This window comes from Pongo pygmaeus, chromosome 18, assembly GCF_028885625.2.
Source record: "Pongo pygmaeus isolate AG05252 chromosome 18, NHGRI_mPonPyg2-v2.0_pri, whole genome shotgun sequence".
NCBI classification, from domain to species: Eukaryota; Metazoa; Chordata; class Mammalia; order Primates; family Hominidae; genus Pongo; species Pongo pygmaeus.
The window spans coordinates 4,569,254-4,587,383 of NC_072391.2; the positions used below are offsets into that span (position 1 = coordinate 4,569,254).

At 55.3% G+C, this 18,130-nt stretch overlaps 1 protein-coding gene across 7 annotated transcripts in view; it reads right to left on the reverse strand.

Annotated features, from left to right (window-relative positions):
* Positions 1-380: 380 nt before the first annotated feature.
* The window catches only part of LOC129016358 (mitochondrial import inner membrane translocase subunit TIM16), a 76,846-nt gene continuing 59,096 nt past the window's right edge, over positions 381-18,130 (reverse strand). For 3 of the 7 annotated variants that reach the window (XM_054455755.2, XM_054455756.2, XM_054455759.2), the window contains 6 exons: positions 17,945-18,036; positions 17,028-17,114; positions 3,342-3,426; positions 1,500-1,636; positions 1,053-1,118; positions 381-535 (listed from right to left, as the gene is read on the reverse strand). In XM_054455755.2, coding sequence (XP_054311730.1) covers positions 449-535; positions 1,053-1,118; positions 1,500-1,636; positions 3,342-3,426; positions 17,028-17,114; positions 17,945-18,036 — 554 coding nt within the window. In that variant the 3' untranslated portion in view covers positions 381-448. Of the gene's footprint in view, positions 536-1,052; positions 1,119-1,499; positions 1,637-3,341; positions 3,427-12,968; positions 13,122-16,280; positions 16,901-17,027; positions 17,115-17,944; positions 18,037-18,130 lie in introns of those variants that run through there. The other 4 variants (XM_054455760.2, XM_063655087.1, XM_063655088.1 and 1 more) reach the window with 2 other exon arrangements.

The window sequence follows — 18,130 nt, forward strand, 5'->3', positions numbered from 1 at the left end:
GGCAAAGGCCCTTCTCCCCCCAGCCGCATTCTGGGGTATTGTGCCCAGATTACTGAGGTGCTAGGTTCAAACCTGCCCCTGGGACAGGGTGGCTGCTGACAGAGCTCTGGGGCTAGGAGACCGCCAGCCCGTGGGAGGGACAGGGGCTCCATGGGAGGGAGCCTCACCCTGGCATGGGTGCTGTGGAAGCAGGAGCGGCTGCATCCTGTACGTGACAGGACTCAGCTGGAGCCCACTGGCTGGCTGCCCACTAACCTCGCCCAGCCCAGCCCTTCTGGGCTGTTAAAGGCTGCTGCCTCCCCATCTCCAGCACCCACAGCCCTGCAACTGGCAGGAGGAGCAACCTGCCTTCTGGAATCTGGAAACATGCACACGAGAAATGCAGAAAAGACATTTATTACCAAGCTATAAATTAGAGGCGGCGGGGTGGACGGGGGGAGCCTAGCAGTCACGTATGGGGCGTCTGCCCTTTTTCTCTGTCCTCCTGGGCCTGGATTTTGAGTTCCTCATCCAGGCGCTCCTTTGCGCGGACCACCTAGTAGGTCACAGATAATCAGGCTGGGAGGCCAAGCCTCTGCCCCATACCCCTTGCCCACATGGGACGGCCTATTCCCATCAGCCCAGGTCCATTTTTTGAAGGGTAGTGGGTGGATACCAGTGCTTCCTTCAGCGGCGCCCCAGGGTTGGGGTGGCCTAGGGAGACAAGAGCTGGGCTGCAGGGGCCCAGGGCATGCTGCAACCTCTGTGAGCTGAGAGCTGTTTCTAGCACCCCACCCACTGGGGCTCCTGCTCCTTCGAAGTCCCAGCTGCTGGGAGGGAGGGCTGCTGTCTGGGGTGACACAGCCTGAGTGGCTGGACCCTGCAAAGCTGAAGCAGTCAGAGGGGTGGCAGTTCAGGGGGCCTCCCTGAGGCTGGGGCACCATGGGAAGGCCCGGCACAGTTTTCTGCGTGCCAAGCCCTTAGCTGGCCAGCTCCCCCAACTGGGAATTGAGCCCCAAGTGAGAAGAGGGGGTCCTGTGACTTCCTTCCTCCCAGAATCAAAGAGCACTCACCTTTGACTGCAGGTAGAAGGAGCCACCCACGGATTTGTCGTTCACCTTAAATAAGTGTTCATAGTTCTGCAGAGGAGAGGGGATGGGTGAGAGGGCTGCAGACTGCAGGCGAGAGACGTCGGGCAGGCTACGTGGGGCCACATGAGAGAGGCAACAGGACTCCTCTCCACCCTGTGTGCCACACCCAGCTGCTGTGGCCACTGAGAGGCAGAGATGGGACAGGTACCCTGGAGGGCGACTCAGCTGCTACCGGAAGGCACCCTTTGTCCCTAGACTGTCCTGCCTCAGGCCTAAAACTTCACGAGCAACAGTGGCTCCTGCAAGTTGGAGTCCGAGCTGGGTACAGCTGCAGCCTCCACATCGGACCTCCCTGGCCAGGCCTCCCTTCACTCTTCCCACCCTGGCAGCCTCTCCCCCTCAAACTTCAGGGCGGCCCAGTGGCCTCACCTTCTGGATCTCCTCAGGGCTCAGCTTGGACACGTTGAGAATCTGCTGTGCCTCCTGCAGGCTGAGGCCGGAGAGGTTGGAAGCGGCTGCAGATCGGTGTCCAGCGCGTCCTCGGGCATCAGCTGCGGCCCGGCTGGCTGTGTGGACATGTGGGTGATCGCTCAGTCCTCAGCAGCCCACACTTCACCCCAGGCCCTTCCAAGTTGGTGGCTCGCCCCTGCCACCAGCACAGGATGAGAGACACAGGGACAGGTGGCTAGGAGCTGCCTCTTCTCCAGGAGTGGTTTCTTTTTTAGGGGGTAGAGGCTGGGAAAGTGAGGACAGACGTGCCTCACTGGAGGATAAGGGCAGGATCTGACCACTAAACCTGGCTCCTGGTCCCCAACCTAGACCATGAGATGACCCTGTCCCCCAACCCCCATATCCCAGGGGCACAGCAAATTGGGGAGCTTTAGGTTACGATGGAAACTGTATAGTGGGGCTGCAGGCATGAGAGGGCTCTGCAGGAACCCAGCTGCCCACCTGTCACCTAGACCACCAAAGCCACTGCCTTGGGTGACCTCTTCCCTTTCAGTGACCCCAGAACCTAGAATCAGGAGCTGCTAAACTTTTCCTAAAGGCTCAGAGAGTAGCTATTTTAGGCTTTGCGGGCTAATGAGCCTGCATTGGAACCATTCAACTCTGCCTTGAAAGCAGCCTGTCGGCCGGGCACAGTGGCTCACGCCTGTAATCCCAGCACTCTGGGAAGCCGAGGCGGGCAGATCACGAGGTCAAGAGATCGAGACCAGCCTGGCCAACATGGTGAAACCCTGTAAAATAGAAAATTACTAAAAATACAAAAATTAGCTGGGTGTGGTGGCACATGCCTGTAGTCCCAGCTACTCAGGAGGCTGAGGCAGGAGCATTGCTTGAACCCGGGAGGCAGAGGTTGCAGTGAGCCGAGACTGCACCATTGCACTCCAGCCTGGGCGACAGAGTGAGACTCCGTCTCAAAAGAAAAAAAAAGGGCCGGGGGCGGTGGCTCAGGCCTGTAATCCCAGCACTTCGGGAGGCCAAGGTGGGCGTATCACCTGAGGTTGGGAGTTCAAGACCAGCCTGACCAACACGGAGAAACCCCGTCTCTACTAAAAATACAAAATTAGCTGGGTATGGTGGCGCATGCCTGTAGTCCCAGCTACTCAGGAGGCTGAGGCAGGAGAATCGCTTGAACCCGGGAGGCGGAGGTTGCAGTGAGCCGAGATCGCGCTATTGCACTCCAGCCTGGGCAACAAGAGCGAAAACTCCATCTCAAAAAAAAAAAAGATCTATTTACAAAACCAGGGCTGGGCGCTGTGGCTCACACCTGTGATCCCAGCACTTTGAGGCAGGTGCATCACCTGAGGTCAGGCGTTCCAGACCAGCCTGGCCAACATGGTGAAACCCGGTCTCTACTAAAAATACAAAAATTAGCCCGGTGTGGTGTCGAGTGCTTGTAATCCCAGCTACTCAGGAGGCTGAGGCAGGAAAATCACTTGAACCAGGAGGCAGAGGTTGCAGTGAGCCGAGATTGCCCTACTGCACTCCAGCCTGGGCAACAGAGTGAGATGCCATCTCCAAAAAAAAAAAAAAGAAGTTTACAAAACCAGGTATCCAGATGGGCCAGTGTGCCAGCTCCTGCCCTGGATGCTCTTGCTAACCAGGTACCACTGAAGGATGCCCTGGTCTGGCACCACCCCCCGCCATGGGAAGTGCCCCAGGCCACGCATACTGCAGAACCAGCAGGCCTGAAGTGCCCATGGCTACGGGGAAAATCTGACCTGGAGAGGAACTCCCAGCCCACAGGGGAGACAGACCCATGCTTACCTGCAAACTCCTGCCGCAAGGCCCGTGCAAAGGCCCTGCCCACCACCTGCACGCCCATCACAATGATCTGGGCCAGGTACTTGGCCTGTGGGCAAAGCAGGCACCAGGTTAGCAGGCGGCTCCCTGTGGGCCCACAGAGATGGGCCCTGGAAACGGCTGCTGAGGGGCAAGGCTCCTGGAGACCCGAGGTCACGAAGCACAGAGCTGCAGCCCCAGGCCAACCGCTCCAAAGCACCCTGAATGAAAGCTTCCATGGTGGGTGGCTTAGTTACTCATTGGACAGGCAGGCAGGCGGGTGAACTTGACAGAGCTCCCAGAGGCAGACTGGCCCCCCTCATCCTTCAGGAAAGGCATAAAGGAGCAAGGCAAAGTGGCTGCAGCCACTGGCTTCAGGAAGAAACACTGTGGTCTGGGAGCCAGAACACAGGGACAGTCCTGGACCTGGCAGTATCTCACTCTCCACCCTGGGGCCGACGATCGCTCTTCCTGAGTTTCTGAGATCATCAGGCCCAACCTTTATTTTACCAATGGGGAAACAGATCTGTCCTAATTCTCCCAAGTCCGATGACTTTAAGTCTGTTCCATTCAATAAAACAAACTTACTAAGCAAACCTGTTTTCATCTTCAAGGAACTAAAAGCCCACTAGGAGGGTATTTAAACGCACTATGGACCAAATCATGAGGGAGAGTCAGGCTCGTTCATTTGTGCAGCCATTGGTTCACCCATTCATTCAAACATCTGCTGAGAGTCTACTCTGCTCAGCACTTGAGCACAAAGCTACACAGAACCTGGTCCCTGCCCCGAGTCAGAGCACACTGCTGGCCTGGCAGGGAACCCCACTGTCACACAACAGGCTGAACATGCCGGAAGGCTGCACGTGTAATTCCATGCCCCACGGAGGCCCTGGGGACTCAGTAAGATGTGACCGGAAGCAAGAGAGTCGAGAGGGAAAACTGAAGACTGAGATGGGATTCTGAGAGAGGAGGAGGTTCTGTGAGAGGAGGGGGTTCTGTGAGAGGAGGCGATTCCGTGTGAGAGGAGGGGGTTCTGTGAGAGGAGGGGATTCTGTGAGAGGAGGGGATTCTGTGAGAGGAGGGGACTCTGTGAGAGAAGGGGGTTCTGTGAGAGGAGGGGACTCTGTGAGAGAAGGGGGTTCTGTGAGAGGAGGGGACTCTGTGAGAGGAGGGGGTTCTGTGAGAGGAGGGGACTCTGTGAGAGGAGGGGGTTCTGTGAGAGGAGGGGACTCTGTGAGAGGAGGGGGTTCTGTGAGAGGAGGGGACTCTGTGAGAGGAGGGGGTTCTGTGAGAGGAGGGGACTCTGTGAGAGGAGGGGGTTCTGTGAGAGGAGGGGACTCTGTGAGAGGAGGGGACTCTGTGAGAGGAGGGGGTTCTGTGAGAGGAGGGGACTCTGTGAGAGGAGGGGGTTCTGTGAGAAGAGGGGACTCTGTGAGAGGAGGGGGTTCTGTGAGAGGAGGGGACTCTGTGAGAGGAGGGGGTTCTGTGAGAAGAGGGGACTCTGTGAGAGGAGGGGGTTCTGTGAGAGGAGGGGACTCTGTGAGAGGAGGGGGTTCTGTGAGAGGAGGGGACTCTGTGAGAGGAGGGGGTTCTGTGAGAGGAGGGGACTCTGTGAGAGGAGGGGGTTCTGTGAGAGGAGGGGACTCTGTGAGAGGAGGGGGTTCTGTGAGAGGAGGGGGTTCTGTGAGAGGAGGGGACTCTGTGAGAGGAGGGGGTTCTGTGAGAGGAGGGGACTCTGTGAGAGAAGGGGGTTCTGTGAGAGGAGGGGACTCTGTGAGAGGAGGGGACTCTGTGAGAGGAGGGGACTCTGTGAGAGGAGGGGGTTCTGTGAGAGGAGGGGGTTCTGTGAGAGGAGGGGGTTCTGTGAGAGGAGGGGGTTCTGTGAGAGGAGGGGGTTCTGTGAGAGGAGGGGACTCTGTGAGAGGAGGGGGTTCTGTGAGAGGAGGGGACTCTGTGAGAGGAGGGGGTTCTGTGAGAGGAGGGGGTTCTGTGAGAGGAGGGGGTTCTGTGTGAGAGGAAGAGACTCTGAGAGGAGGGGACTCTGTGAGAGAAGGGGGTTCTGTGAGAGGAGGGGACTCTGAGAGGAACGGGTTCTGTGAGAGGAGGGGACTCTGAGAGGAGGGGACTCTGAGGAGGGGACTGTGTGAGAGGAGGGGGTTCTGTGAGAGGAGGGGGTTCTGTGAGAGGAGGGGGTTCTGTGTGAGAGGAGGGAACTCTGAGAGGAGGGGACTCTGAGGAGGGGATTGTGTGAGAGGAGGGGGTTCTGTGAGAGGAGGGGACTGTGTGAGAGGAGGGGATTCTGTGTGAGAGGAGGGGATTTTGTGAGAGGAGGGGGTTCTATGAGGGGGTTCTGTGAGAGGAGGGGGTTGTGAGAGGAGGGGACTGTGTGAGAGGAGGGGATTCTGTGTGAGGAGGGGATTCTGTGTGAGAGGAGGGGGTTGAAGAGGAGGGGGTTTTGTGAGAGGAGGGGGTTCTATGGGGGGTTCTGTGAGACGAGGGGGTTCTGTGAGAAGAGGGGGTTCTGTGAGAGGAAGGGATTCTGTGAGAGGAAGGGATTCTGTGTGAGAGGAGGGGGTTCTGTGAGAGGAGGGGGTTCTGTGAGAAGAAGGGACTCTGTGAGACGAGGGGGTTCTGTGAGAGGAGGGGGTTCTGTGTGAGAGGAGGGGGTTCTGTGAGAAGAGGGGACTCTGTGAGAGGAGGGGGTTCTGTGAGAGGAGCGGGTTCTGTGAGAAGAGGGGGTTCTGTGAGAGGAGGGGGTTCTGTGAGAGGAGCGGGTTCTGTGAGAAGAGGGGGTTCTGTGAGAGGAGGGGATTCTGTGTGAGAGGAGGGGGTTCTGTGAGAGGAAGGGATTCTGTGTGAGAGGAGGGGGTTCTGTGAGAGGAGGGGGTTCTGTGTGAGAGGAGGAGGTTCTGTGAGAAGAGGGGACTGTGAGAAGAGGGGGTTCTGTGAGAAGAGGGGACTGTGAGAGGAGGGGGTTCTGTGAGAGGAGGGGGTTCAGTGTGAGAGGAGGGGGTTCTGTGAGAAGAGAGGACTCTGTGAGAGGAGGGGGTTCTGTGTGAGAGGAGGGGACTCTGTGTGAGAGGAGGGGGTTGAGAGGAGGGGATTTTGTGAGAGGAGGGGGTTCTAGGGGGGGTTCTGTGAGAGGAGGGGGTTCTGTGAGAAGAGGGGGTTCTGTGAGAGGAAGGGATTCTGTGTGAGAGGAGGGGGTTCTGTGAGAGGAGGGGGTTCCTCCTGGGCTGGGCTTTGCCAGGTAGGAAGAATCATGACGGAAATACTAGGGCTTTCTAGGCAGAGGGACTGGGTTGAGCCAAAACTGGCAGGAGAGAAGGCAGAAGGGAGTTCCTGCGAGCAGCCAACAGCCTAGACTGGCCTGGGAAAAACTGCGAATCTGGCGGATGACATGGAAAGATGCACAGATCTTATGTGAAACAAAGCGATTATATATAGACAGCACATACAAACGACCTTGTGACTGCAAAGCCATAAATGCAGGGGGGTGGCGCGGGCTGGAGGCGGCTCGGCATAGGTTGAAAGCTCATGTGGCACAGCCGAGTGACTTTCCCTTTCTTCCTAGTGCTTTTCTGTAGATTTCCCTTCGGTCAACAAGTATCATCTGAGTCCGCACACCAGGCACAGTGCCAAACACGTTCAATTCATTGTGCCGTTTAATTCTGACAACTCGGGGGTGGAGGATTGGTGACTGGCCTGAGGACATACAGCGGGTGCCTCGGAGGCAGACCGGAAACCCAAGGCTGGCGCTATCAGTCACAGCAGTCACTACGCAGGGTCCCGGGGTCTGAAGGGAGGGCACCTGGGCAAGCCGACAAGTATCAAGAACCCAACCCTGAGGCCAGAGGGGCTCGCTCCAGATTCCAGTGGATTCAACTCCAGAGCTGGCCTTGTTCAGCCTCCGAGGACCTGCTCTTTCCTTAACAGGCGGGATGGGACTACGGGCCATTAGGGGAATGAACAAACACAAGTGCGTTAAGATTTCAAAAGCAGGTGGAAACTTCATAACTTCTGGATTTCACAGCAGAAAGAGCCCAAAGACCCTCCTGTGATCACGGCGAGGGGCAGGGCTGTGGCAGTACTGCAGATGAGGGAGGGTCAGGGATGCACCTGCTGACACCTGCGGTCTCACCTGACTTCACCTCCTTCCTAAAGCCCCTCCCGAGTGGAACAGGAGGCTCAGGGATGGGATGCTGGTGCTGTCTGAAGGACAGAGGTGAAAGGCAGAGGGTCCCCTCGGCCTGAAACACGGCTCAGGTCTCAGACTACCCCTCCCACCAACAGCCTTCGGTCCCTCTGCTGCCATCACACAGCCTTGCAATCACTTGTTTACTTTTCTGCCAAGGCCAAACAAAGACTGTTGCAAAATAATGAACGGTAAGAGCTGAGGTCATAACTGGGGAGCTTCCCCAACCATCCCCTGCACACTTCAAACGAAAGCGGCGCGGTGGCCTGTGGCTTCAGCTGCCTAGAGCTGCAGGGCAGAGGGGGGCTGGCCTGCAAAGTTTCAGCAGACTGGACAGCCCATTGAGGCCAGCAAGGTTCCTGCGGGAGGCATCTCCCAGAAGACGCAGTGTAGTGTAATGGTTACACCTGCAGGCTTTGGGATCACCTGTGTGCAAATCCCAGCTGTGTGACATAGACACGTTCTCAACTCCTTTGAGCCCCAGTTTGCTTACCTGTAAAATGTGGCCACCAATAAACCTGTCATATGGATTGAATGAGATAATGCCTGTCAAGTGCCTGGCACAGAGCCTAATGTTACAGTAGGTGCTCAATAAACATTGGTTTTCATTCATTACTACTGTTTCACAAAATCTGACAATGACCAGGCACTATGAAGTAACAAAGCTTCTTTCAAAAGAGCAGCTCATTTGATACAGGCCCTTTGCTTCCTCAGGGGTGAAGGCTGCAAAACACCATACTACATTCCCTCAGGGAGCTGGGAAGCAGCAAGGAAGCAGAACGAGAACCACGTTGACCTGGGACCAGAACCCTAGCTTTGTTTCTCAATAGCTGTGTGTCCCTGGACAAATTACTCAACCTCTCTGAATCTGGGTTTTTTTTTGTTTTGGTTTGGGTTTTTTATTTTTTATTTATTTTTTTGAGACTGAGTCTCACTCTGTCACCCAGGCTAGAGTGCAGTGGCTCAATCTCGGCTCACCTCCCCAGTTCAAACGATCCTCCTGCCTCACCCTCCCAAGTAACTGGGATTACAGGTGAACACAACAAGCCCAGCTAATTTTGTATTTTTAATAAAGACAAGGTTTCACCATGTTGGTCAGGCTGGTCTCAAACTCCTGACCTCAGGTGATACACCCGCCTCGGGCTCCCAAAGTGCTGGGATTACAGGCGTGAGACACCACGCCTGGCCTTTTTTTTGGAAGCAGAGTCTAACTCTGTCGTCCAGGCTGGAGTGCAGTGGTGCAATCATGGCTCACTGGCAGCCTCAGCCTCCTAGCCTCAAGAGATTCTCCTGCTTAAGCCTCCCGAGTAGCTGGAGCTACTTGTACTCAGTCTCCAAGGACCTGCTCTTTCCTTAACAGGCGGGATGTGATATGGGCCATTAGGGGAATGAACAAACACAAGTGGGTTAGGATTTCACAAGCAGGTGGAAATTTCATAACTTCTGGAGGCTTAGCACACGCCATTACATTTGGCTAAATGTACTTTTCTGGAGAGATGGGGTTTCGCCATGTTGCCCAGGCTGGTCTTGAACTCCTAGGTTCGCATGAACTGCCCTCCTCGGCTTCCCAAAGTGCTAGGATTACAGGTGTGAGACATTGTGCCCAGCCTACCTCAGTTTCCTTAACTGCAAAATGGAGAGATAATACCCTCCTCACAAGAGGACAATAAGGCCCTCAGGAGGCAATGCCCATTAACACATGGACAAACAGCGGCAGGTCCAGAACTAGGCGGTGCAGCCAAGCCCCTCATCCACCTATCCAGTACCCCAACATCCCCTGAGCTTCTGCCATGGGTCAGGCTGAGTTCAGAGCTCATTCATAGGGAGCAGAGCTCTGCCAGCTGTGGCTACCATGGGTGACCAAAACAACCACGGCCTGAGGCCCCTCCCAGAGGCTACAAACATCCCATAGTCCACTGACTGACACTTGGGCCTGAGGGTCCCAGGTGAGAGGATCCAGCTGACCTGGCATCCGACTTCAGGCCACGCGGCTGTCAGAGAGCAGCAGTCAGAAGCACAGGATCCAACCCTGGCATGCGTGGCGGCAGCACATGCACTTCGTTGTTGGGCAGTAACCTGGCCCAAGGCAAGACCAGAGCCCAGCAGCTGGGACCACAGACAGTGCTGTGGGAGGCGCTCAGCAATGGGGCTTACACTGACTTGTGTCTTTGAGATTCGCGTGCAATGCGCCTTTGAGGCCAAGCCCCAGGCTCCAGGTAGATAAGCAGACAGCCTGAGACTCACTCTCAAGGACACTCTGGTCACCCAGGGCCCCTGAGAACAGATATGGGCATCACAACTAGACTGGAGAAAGGTCAGGACCACAACTGTAGCACGTGCCACGACATTCAGGGCCTGGCCAGTGGCTGGCGCAGCAAGTGCCCCTGGTGCATCTGAATGAATATGGCTGTTGCAGCTCTGCCCAACCTGCTGCCTCATGAACTCCATGTCCCCAGGCAGGGTTTCCAAGCGCCTCCTAACCCTTCTGCGGGAGGGTTCTGGCCATCTCCCAGTAAACACACAATTCTCCACTGCCGCCTGCAGATTTGGTCCACTCCCCAGCTTGGCATTCACAGCACCTGGTCTGGCCTCAACTTCTCACCCTCACTTCTCTCCACACTGCAGCCACACCCTCTGCTCCTAGAGCCGCTCTCGTACTTCTGTACTCCTCAGGGCCTTTGCCGTTCTGAGTTCCTCCACCTTGAACATCCTCCCTTCTACCCTGATTCTGTGAAAACCCAACAGCCCTCAGGACTTAACATCATCCCCCATCCCCCGGGTGAAACCCTTTCCAGGCTCTCCCATGTATACCTTCCGACAGCACTTTTTTTTTTTGGAGATGGAATCTTGCTCTGTCGCCCAGGCTGGAGTGCAGTAGTGCGATCTCGGCTCACTGCAACCTCCGCCTCCCGGGTTCAAGCAATTCTTCTGCCTCAGCCTCCTGAGTAGCTGGGACTACAGGCGCACGCTGCCATGCCCGGCTAATTTTTTGTATTTTTACTACAGACAGGGTTTCACCGTGTTGCCCAGGCTGGTCTCGAACACCTGAGCTCAGGCAATCCACTCGCCTGGGCCTCCCAAAGTGCTGGGATTACAGGCGTGAGCCACCGCGCCCGGCCTAGCACTTTCTTTTTTTTTTTTTTTTTTTTTGAGACGGAGTCTTGCTCTGTCACCCAGGCTGGAGTGCAGTGGCGCGACCTTCGGCTCACTGCAAGCTCAGCCTCCCGGGTTCACGCCATTCTTCTGCCTCAGCCTCCTGAGTAGCTGGGACTACAGGTGCCTGCCACCACACCTGGCTAATTTTTTTGTATGTTTAGTAGAGACAGGGTTTCACCGTGTTAGCCAGGATGGTCTTGATCTCCTGACTTCATGATCCACCGCCTCCGCCTCCCAAAGTGCTGGGATTACAGGTGTGAGCCACCGTGCCCGGCCAGCACTTTCTTTTCCTGTTAATATACTGTCACACTGGGGGCGGTGGCTCACGCCTATAATCCCAGCACTTTAGGAGTCAGAGGCAGGAGGACTGCTTGGGCCCAGAAGTTTAAGACCAGCCTGGAAACATGGCGAAACCATGTCTCTACAAAAAATACAAAAAATTAGCTGGGCATAGTGGAGCATGCCTGTTGTCCCAACTACCCAGGAGGCTGAGGCTACTGGCGAGGATGAGATGGGAGGATCACCTAAGCCCCAGGAGGCTGAGGCTGCAGTGAGCTGTGATCGTACCACTGTACTCCATCCAGCCTAGGAGACCCATCCCGGGCAACACAGCAAGACCCCATCTCTACAAAAAATTTAAAAATTAGCCAGGTGTGCTGACACTCACCTGTACGCCCAACTACTTGGGGGTCTAAGGTAGGAGGATCGCTTGAGCCTAGGAGTTCAAGGCTGCAGTAAGCTAGGATCGCTCCACTGCATCCTAGCCTGGGTGACAGACAGACAGACATCCTATCTCAAAACACAAGCCAAAAAAACCCCATGAGTTTTGGGACAGAGCTGGGCTCAAAAGAGGTCTCTGGCACCGTGGGATGCATGACTATGGTGGAGTCAAAACTGTCTGGGGCTCAGGTTCCTTATCTGTAAAATAAGGACAATGACAGCAGGACTTCATAAACACTAAATGAGAGACTCTACATAAAGCCTCAGCTCAGGGGCTGGCACTTGTAAGCTGTTAGCTGTTACATTATCCTTATTACTATGTTAGTTTAGAAGTGGCTCCCCGAACCGGCTGCAACAGTCACTTGGGGAACTTACGTGTGCAGAACTTCCAGGGATAGAGCTCAAGAACCTGAACTTTTTTTTTTTTTTCCCCTCTTTTTCTTTTTGAGAGAGTTTTGCTCTGTCGCCCAGGCTGGAGTGCAGTGGCACAATCTTGGTTCACTGCAGCCTCTGCCTCCTGGGTTCAAGCGATACTCGCGCCTCAACCTCCCAAGCAGCTGGGATTACAGGTGTGCGCCACCATGCCTGGCTAATATATGTATATACTATTATGTGTGTGTGTGTGTATGTATATATAACACATGATATATAAAAACATATATAATATATAGTACACATAAACGTATATGGTATATATAATACATATACATATTTTTTTTTTTGAGACGGAGTCTCACCCTGTCGCCCAGGCTAGAGTGCAATGACGGATCTCGGCTCATTGCAACCTCTGTCTCGCGGGTTCAAGCGTTTATCCTGCCTCAGCCTCCCGGCTAGCTTGGACTACAGGCGCGCGCCACCCCACCCGGCTAATTTTTTAAATTTTTTGGAGGAGACGGGGTTTCATCATGTTGGCCAGGCTGGTCTCGAACTCCTGACCTCGTGATCCGCCGCCTCGGCCTCCCAGAGTGCTGGAATTACAGGCGTGAGCCACCGCGCCCAGCCAAACCTGCACTTTTAAAGATTCCCTAGGTGACCTGACAGTGTGGCGCAGGTCTGTTGACTGGCTCAAGGTGCCAACGATATCACACAAACCCTCCGTGCTCGGTGTCTCGGGGCCTAGTTCAAGTCCCAGGTCGGCCACTTCCCTGGAAAGGCCAGCTTTCCACTGGGGATAACAACAAGGCAGCAACATCGACTCTGCAACGCTGTAAGGTTGCAGGGCAGGGGAGGTGCTCACCGGCCAGACTCATGCTCCACCGCTGCCCAGGGCTGCTCGCTCACACGCGGGCTAGGCACAGCGCGACCATGTCTGCCCGGCCGCTTCCAGGCAGACGGTATTCCCTGGCCCTGAGGCCGCCGCTGCCGCCACTGCCGGCCTGGATTCCCCCGGGTGCAACGCCCCCAGACCATGCTTTCTGCTGGGCATGCAGGGGGCGCACGGCGCCCGCCGCCCAGCCCGGAGCTCGCCGCCCGGCCCCCGGCCCCCGGCCCCCGGCCCGACTCGGCTTCCCTTCCCCGGTAGCGCCCGACTCGGGGCTCACCATGGCAGCCGCTCTGCCTCCGGGGCTCAAACTCCGACTTCCCGGCCCCGCGGCCGGGGCTCAAACGTGGTCGGCGGGTCAGAGGTCAAGAAAAGCCGCAGAGAGCGCGTGCGCCATACGGCGTTGGGCATGCGCATTGCCTCAATCTCGGGGCGGGGCACCGGCAGCGTCGCAGCGGCTCGGGGCGGAGTCGGAGGCGGGGTTTGACACACGGCTGAGCCTGCGTCGGGCTCTGGAAAACTGGAGGCGGGCTTGGGAGGGCGAGGGGCGTTACCAGGAGTCTCAATTGCTCGCGTGCTTACCCCGGTGCGCTGGAGCAGCTAAGCACATCGGTCAGACGTGGGGCGATTTCTGCCCTTGATTTTGCCGAAATATTAGGGAATGCAACATTATATGAAATCAATGAACATAATATGGAGTAGGATGCCAGATTCTCAAAAATACTTTAGAAAATAGAAAACTTCAAATTAGGTTTCATCCACATTCCTCCTGCCTGGGAAGCTCGTTCCCTCCTTCAAATCTTTGCTCAAATGTCACCTCAATGAGGCCCACCTGGACCCCTTAAAACGCCGTGACTTGCCCTCCATGAATGAAAAAAGTAACAGCTTTATTGAGATATAATCCATACACTGTACATTTCATGATTTTCAAGTGCACAGTCCAATGCCTTTTATTCACAGAGCTGTGCCACTGTCACCACTATTAGTTCCAGAACGTTTTCATCACCCATTAGTCACTCCCCAGCCCCCTCCCCCAGCCCCTGTCAACCACTCATTTTTCTATGGATTCACAGGTTCCGGACATTTCAGAGAAATGGAATCATACAAGCCAGGCGTGGTGGCTCATGCCTGTAATCTCAAAACTTTGGAAGGCTGAGGTGGATCGCTTGAGGTCAGGAACTCAAGGCCATGCTGGGCAACATGGTGAAACCCCATCTCTACAAAGAATACAAAAATTAGCCGGGTGTGGTGGCAGGTGCCTGTGATCCCAGCTACTTAGGAAGCTGGGTGGTGGATCTCTTGAGCCCGGGAGGTAGAGGCTGCAGTGAGCTGTGATCACTGCACTCCAGCCTGGGCGACAGAGCCAGGCCCTGCCTCAAAAAAAAAAAAAAAAAAAAAGGTAAAAATGAAAAAAAAGAAGAAATTGAATCATACAATCTGCAGCCTTTTGTGACTGGCTTATCCTCCCTTCTTGTCTCTATTTTTTTTTCCAAGACTCTGATCACCCTCTACCATACCACATAATTTACTTATTTATTTTATTTATTATTTTGAGACAGGGTCTCACCCTGTTGCCCAGGCTGAAGTGCAGTGGCGCAATCTTGACTCACTGCAACCTCCACCTCCCAGGTTCAGGTGATGCTCATGCTTTAGCCTCCCGAGTAGCTGGGATTACAGGCATGCACCACCATGCCCCATTAATTTTTGAATTTTTAGTAGAGACAGGGTTTTACCATGTTGGCCAGGCTGGTCTTGAACTACTGGCCTCAAATGATTCACCCGCCTCAGCCTCCCAAAGTGCTGGGATTATAGGCATGTGACACTGTGCCCAACCAGTTTTTTATTTTATTTTATTTTTAAATTATTTTTCCTTTTTTTTTTGAGATGAAGTCTTGCTCTGTCACCCAGGCTGGAGAGCAGTCGCTCAATCTTGGCTCACTGCAATCCCCACCTCCTGGGTTCAAGTGATCCTCCCACTTCAGCCTCCCAAAGTGCTGGGATTACAGGTGTGAGCCACCGTGCCCAGCCAAAAAAAAATTTTTTTTTTCGAAACAGGGTCTCACTCTGTTGCCCAGGCTGCAGTACAGTAGCATGATCATAGCTCACTGCAGTCTTAACCTTCCAGCCTTGAGTGATACTTTCACCTCAGCTTTCTGAGTAGCTGGGACCACAGGCATGTGCCACCACACGTGGTTGATGTTTGTTTTCTGTTTTTTGTCTTTTTGAGACAGAGTCTCCCTGTTGCCCAGGCTGGAGTGCAGTGGCACGACCTCGGCTCACTGTAACCTCTGCTTCCTGGGTTCAAGCGATTCTCTTGCCTCAGCCTCCTGAGTAGCTGGGACTACAGGCGTGGGCCACCATGTCCGGCTAATTTTTTGTATTTTTAGTAGAGACGGGGTTTCACCATGTTAGCCAGGATGGTCTTGAGCTCCTGACCTCGTGATCCGCCTGCCTCGGCCTCCCAAAGTGCTGGGATTACAGGCGTGAGCCACCACGCCCAGCTAATATTTGTATTCTTTGTAGAGACAAGGGTTCCCCTATGTTGCCCGGTCTGACCTCAAACTCCTGGGTTTAAGCAAGCCTCCCACCTTGGCCTCCCTTTATTTTTATGTTTATTGTTGAGAATCTGTTTCCTTCCACTAGAATGGGAGTTCCTGTTGGGCAAGCTTTTCTCTCTCTTCTCTGCTGTTAGATGTCAAGCGCCTGGAAGAGCATCTGGCACACAGCATTCGGCAAATGGGATGAAAGTTGGGCCACCTGGACCCGTGCTCTACACCACTGCCCTTCTTCCTCTTCCTCCTGGCCTCCACATTCCTCTCTCTGTGTCCACATTGTACTTCCTTGCCTGGGAAGTGGCTCTCTCCCTGGCTGGCTCCTCATCAGCCTTCAAGTCTTGGCTCCTAGCTGAAAGTCACCTTCTCAGGCCCTGAATTCCCTGCCTCGCTGCATCCCAGTTGCTTCCTGTCCCACAGGTTTTTTTGTTTGTTTGTTTTTTGGGACTGAGTCTTGCTCTGTGACCCAGGCTGGAGTGCAATGGCGGGATCTTGACTCACTGCAACCTCTGACTCCTGGGTTCAAGCAATTCTCCTCCCTCAGCTTCCCAAGTAGCTGGGATTACAGGTGCTTACCACTACACCTGGCTACTGTTTGTATTTTTAGTAGAGACGACATTTTACCATTGGGCCAGGCTGGTCTTGAACTCCTGGCCTCAAACGATCCTCCCACCTTGGCCTCCCAAAGTGCTAGTATTATAGGCATGAGCCACCGTGCCCAGCCAGTTTCTCTTCTTCACTGCTGTCTTCACACTCTATCTGCTCGTGTGCAGTCTGGTTCCCCCGCATAAGGAGGCTGTAAGAAGCTGAAGGTCCTTGCAAGACCTTATCTCTCCTGTCCTTTACAGCATCCCGCCATCCAGAGCACTGCCAGGAACCTGCATGGTGAGCGAACGACTCCCAGCAGTGCGCAGCTGATTGGGCCTTGGGACCAGAGTGAGGCTGAGATAAAGGGGAGCCCAGGGCCAGACCCCTATCACCCACATTCCTGTCCCCTTCCCTTTCCAGCCAGCCCAGAGACCACAGCAGCACAAGGGGTGGCCAGCTTAAAAAAGTTTAATTGCTGAGAACATCCAAGGCAGGTGCTGGCCAGTCCCTGCAGGGCTCACACCCCCCTTATTGGACCATCAGCTCTGCGATGCCCCCTTCTCCTGGCTACAAACCTGGGAAGTAGGGCAGCTGGTCCCAGGGCCCTGAGACTGGTGCTGCTCTAGAAGGCCTGGTAGGGGGCCAGCCCCCAAGCCCCTTGACCAGAACTGGGATAGCAGGCAAGATGGGGCAGCGTGGGGTGACCAAAGATCCTGGATGACGCCAACCCAGGCTGGGACCAGCCCAGGTCAGCAGTGAGACCAGGGGAGACAGGGTGCCCAGGGCCTGCCCAGGGACATGCTACTGACCCCCTGCCACCCTGCACCCCTGGCTACATGCTAGTGGGCAGCTGATGAGCAGCCACTGACCCCAGAGACAGCAGACGTGAAAACAGTCCCTGGGAACTGCCAGAGGCCCAGAGGCTGTGGAAGTGCCCACGGGAAGCCAGGAGTGCAGGGGTGACATGTGCCGGGGCCAGAGAGGTATATTCCAGCTTGAGGATGAGCCGTGAGGTGTGCACTAGGAAGTGGCAGCGCAGGTGAAGTGGAGGTGACGGGGGCGCAGGCTAGTCCTGGGGCAAAACACCAAGAGGTGGGAGGGAGTCAGGAGGGCCTGGGAAGGGAGGAAGCATGCAATGCACCGTGGCATGTACGAGGGACCGCGCTGCATGCCGGCAAGTGAGGCCACTCACTACTCACCCACTCGTCCTCGTCCACGCCTTCAAAGGAGTCCTGGGGGAGTGGGTCCTCCCGGTTCCCCAGTTTTGCCACCATGGCATTCAGCAGCTGGGAGAGAGCAGGAGAAGGGTAGGGAAGGGAATAGGACTCCCTGTTCCCTCTCCCATTCCAAGAACAACCCTGACAATGCTGTGAAAAGAGCATTTTTTTTTTTTTCTTTAGACGGAGTCTTGCTCTGTCGCCCAGGCTGGATGGAGTGCAGTGGCGCGATCTCGGCTTACTGCAAGCTCTGCCTCCCAGGTTTACACCATTCTCCTGCCTCAGCCTCCTGAGGAGCTGGGACTACAGGCGCCCGCCACCACGCCCGGCTAAATTTTTGTATTTTAGTACAGATGGGGTTTCACTGTGTGGCCCAGGGTGGTCTCAAACTCCTGAGCTCAAGCAATCCGCCTGCCTTGGGCTCCCAAAGTGTTAGGATTTACAGACATGAACCACCGTGCCCGGCCTCAAAAGAGTCATTTTAATTACTGCCCTGACAAAATCGATGGGTTTCTATTGAAAAAGACACAAAGAAGAGACGGGGGAGTCAGAGTGAGAGGCTGTGGCATGCGGCACCAGACACAGGGGCTACTATCTCTGCACATGGCCTCAAGCACTCAAAATATACTCCAGGGTCCCAAAAGCACTTGGGCCCAGAACCGCCGGCTTGGGCTGGGTTTGGTCTGGCCAGGGCAGGGCTCCCACTGCCCTCTCCCACTTCCTGGGCCCCATGGTCAGTGGCAGGGCTCTGGAAGGTCTCCCCACCAGGCTCTGGCGTGAAGGGGATGTGACATGTGGCTGCTGTCCCAGTCTGGGTTGGGGATGGAGAACTAAGGGGCTGTGGCCAGGTGCAGCCAGGACTCTGTCACCTCCGCACGGCTGCCCTTTCCCATGCCTACCTCCTCCTTCTTTTGCTGGTCTGACTTCTCTTCCAGGTACTGCGCTGAGGATGGGGCCCGACGAGCAGGGGCCTCTCGGGGGGCTTGGCTCACTGGGATAGGGCAAGGACAGGTGTCAGAGAGTCCCCTTTGTGAGGGCTCTTTGGTGCCAAGCCCTAGGGGATTTCTTTCTTTCTTTTTTTTTTT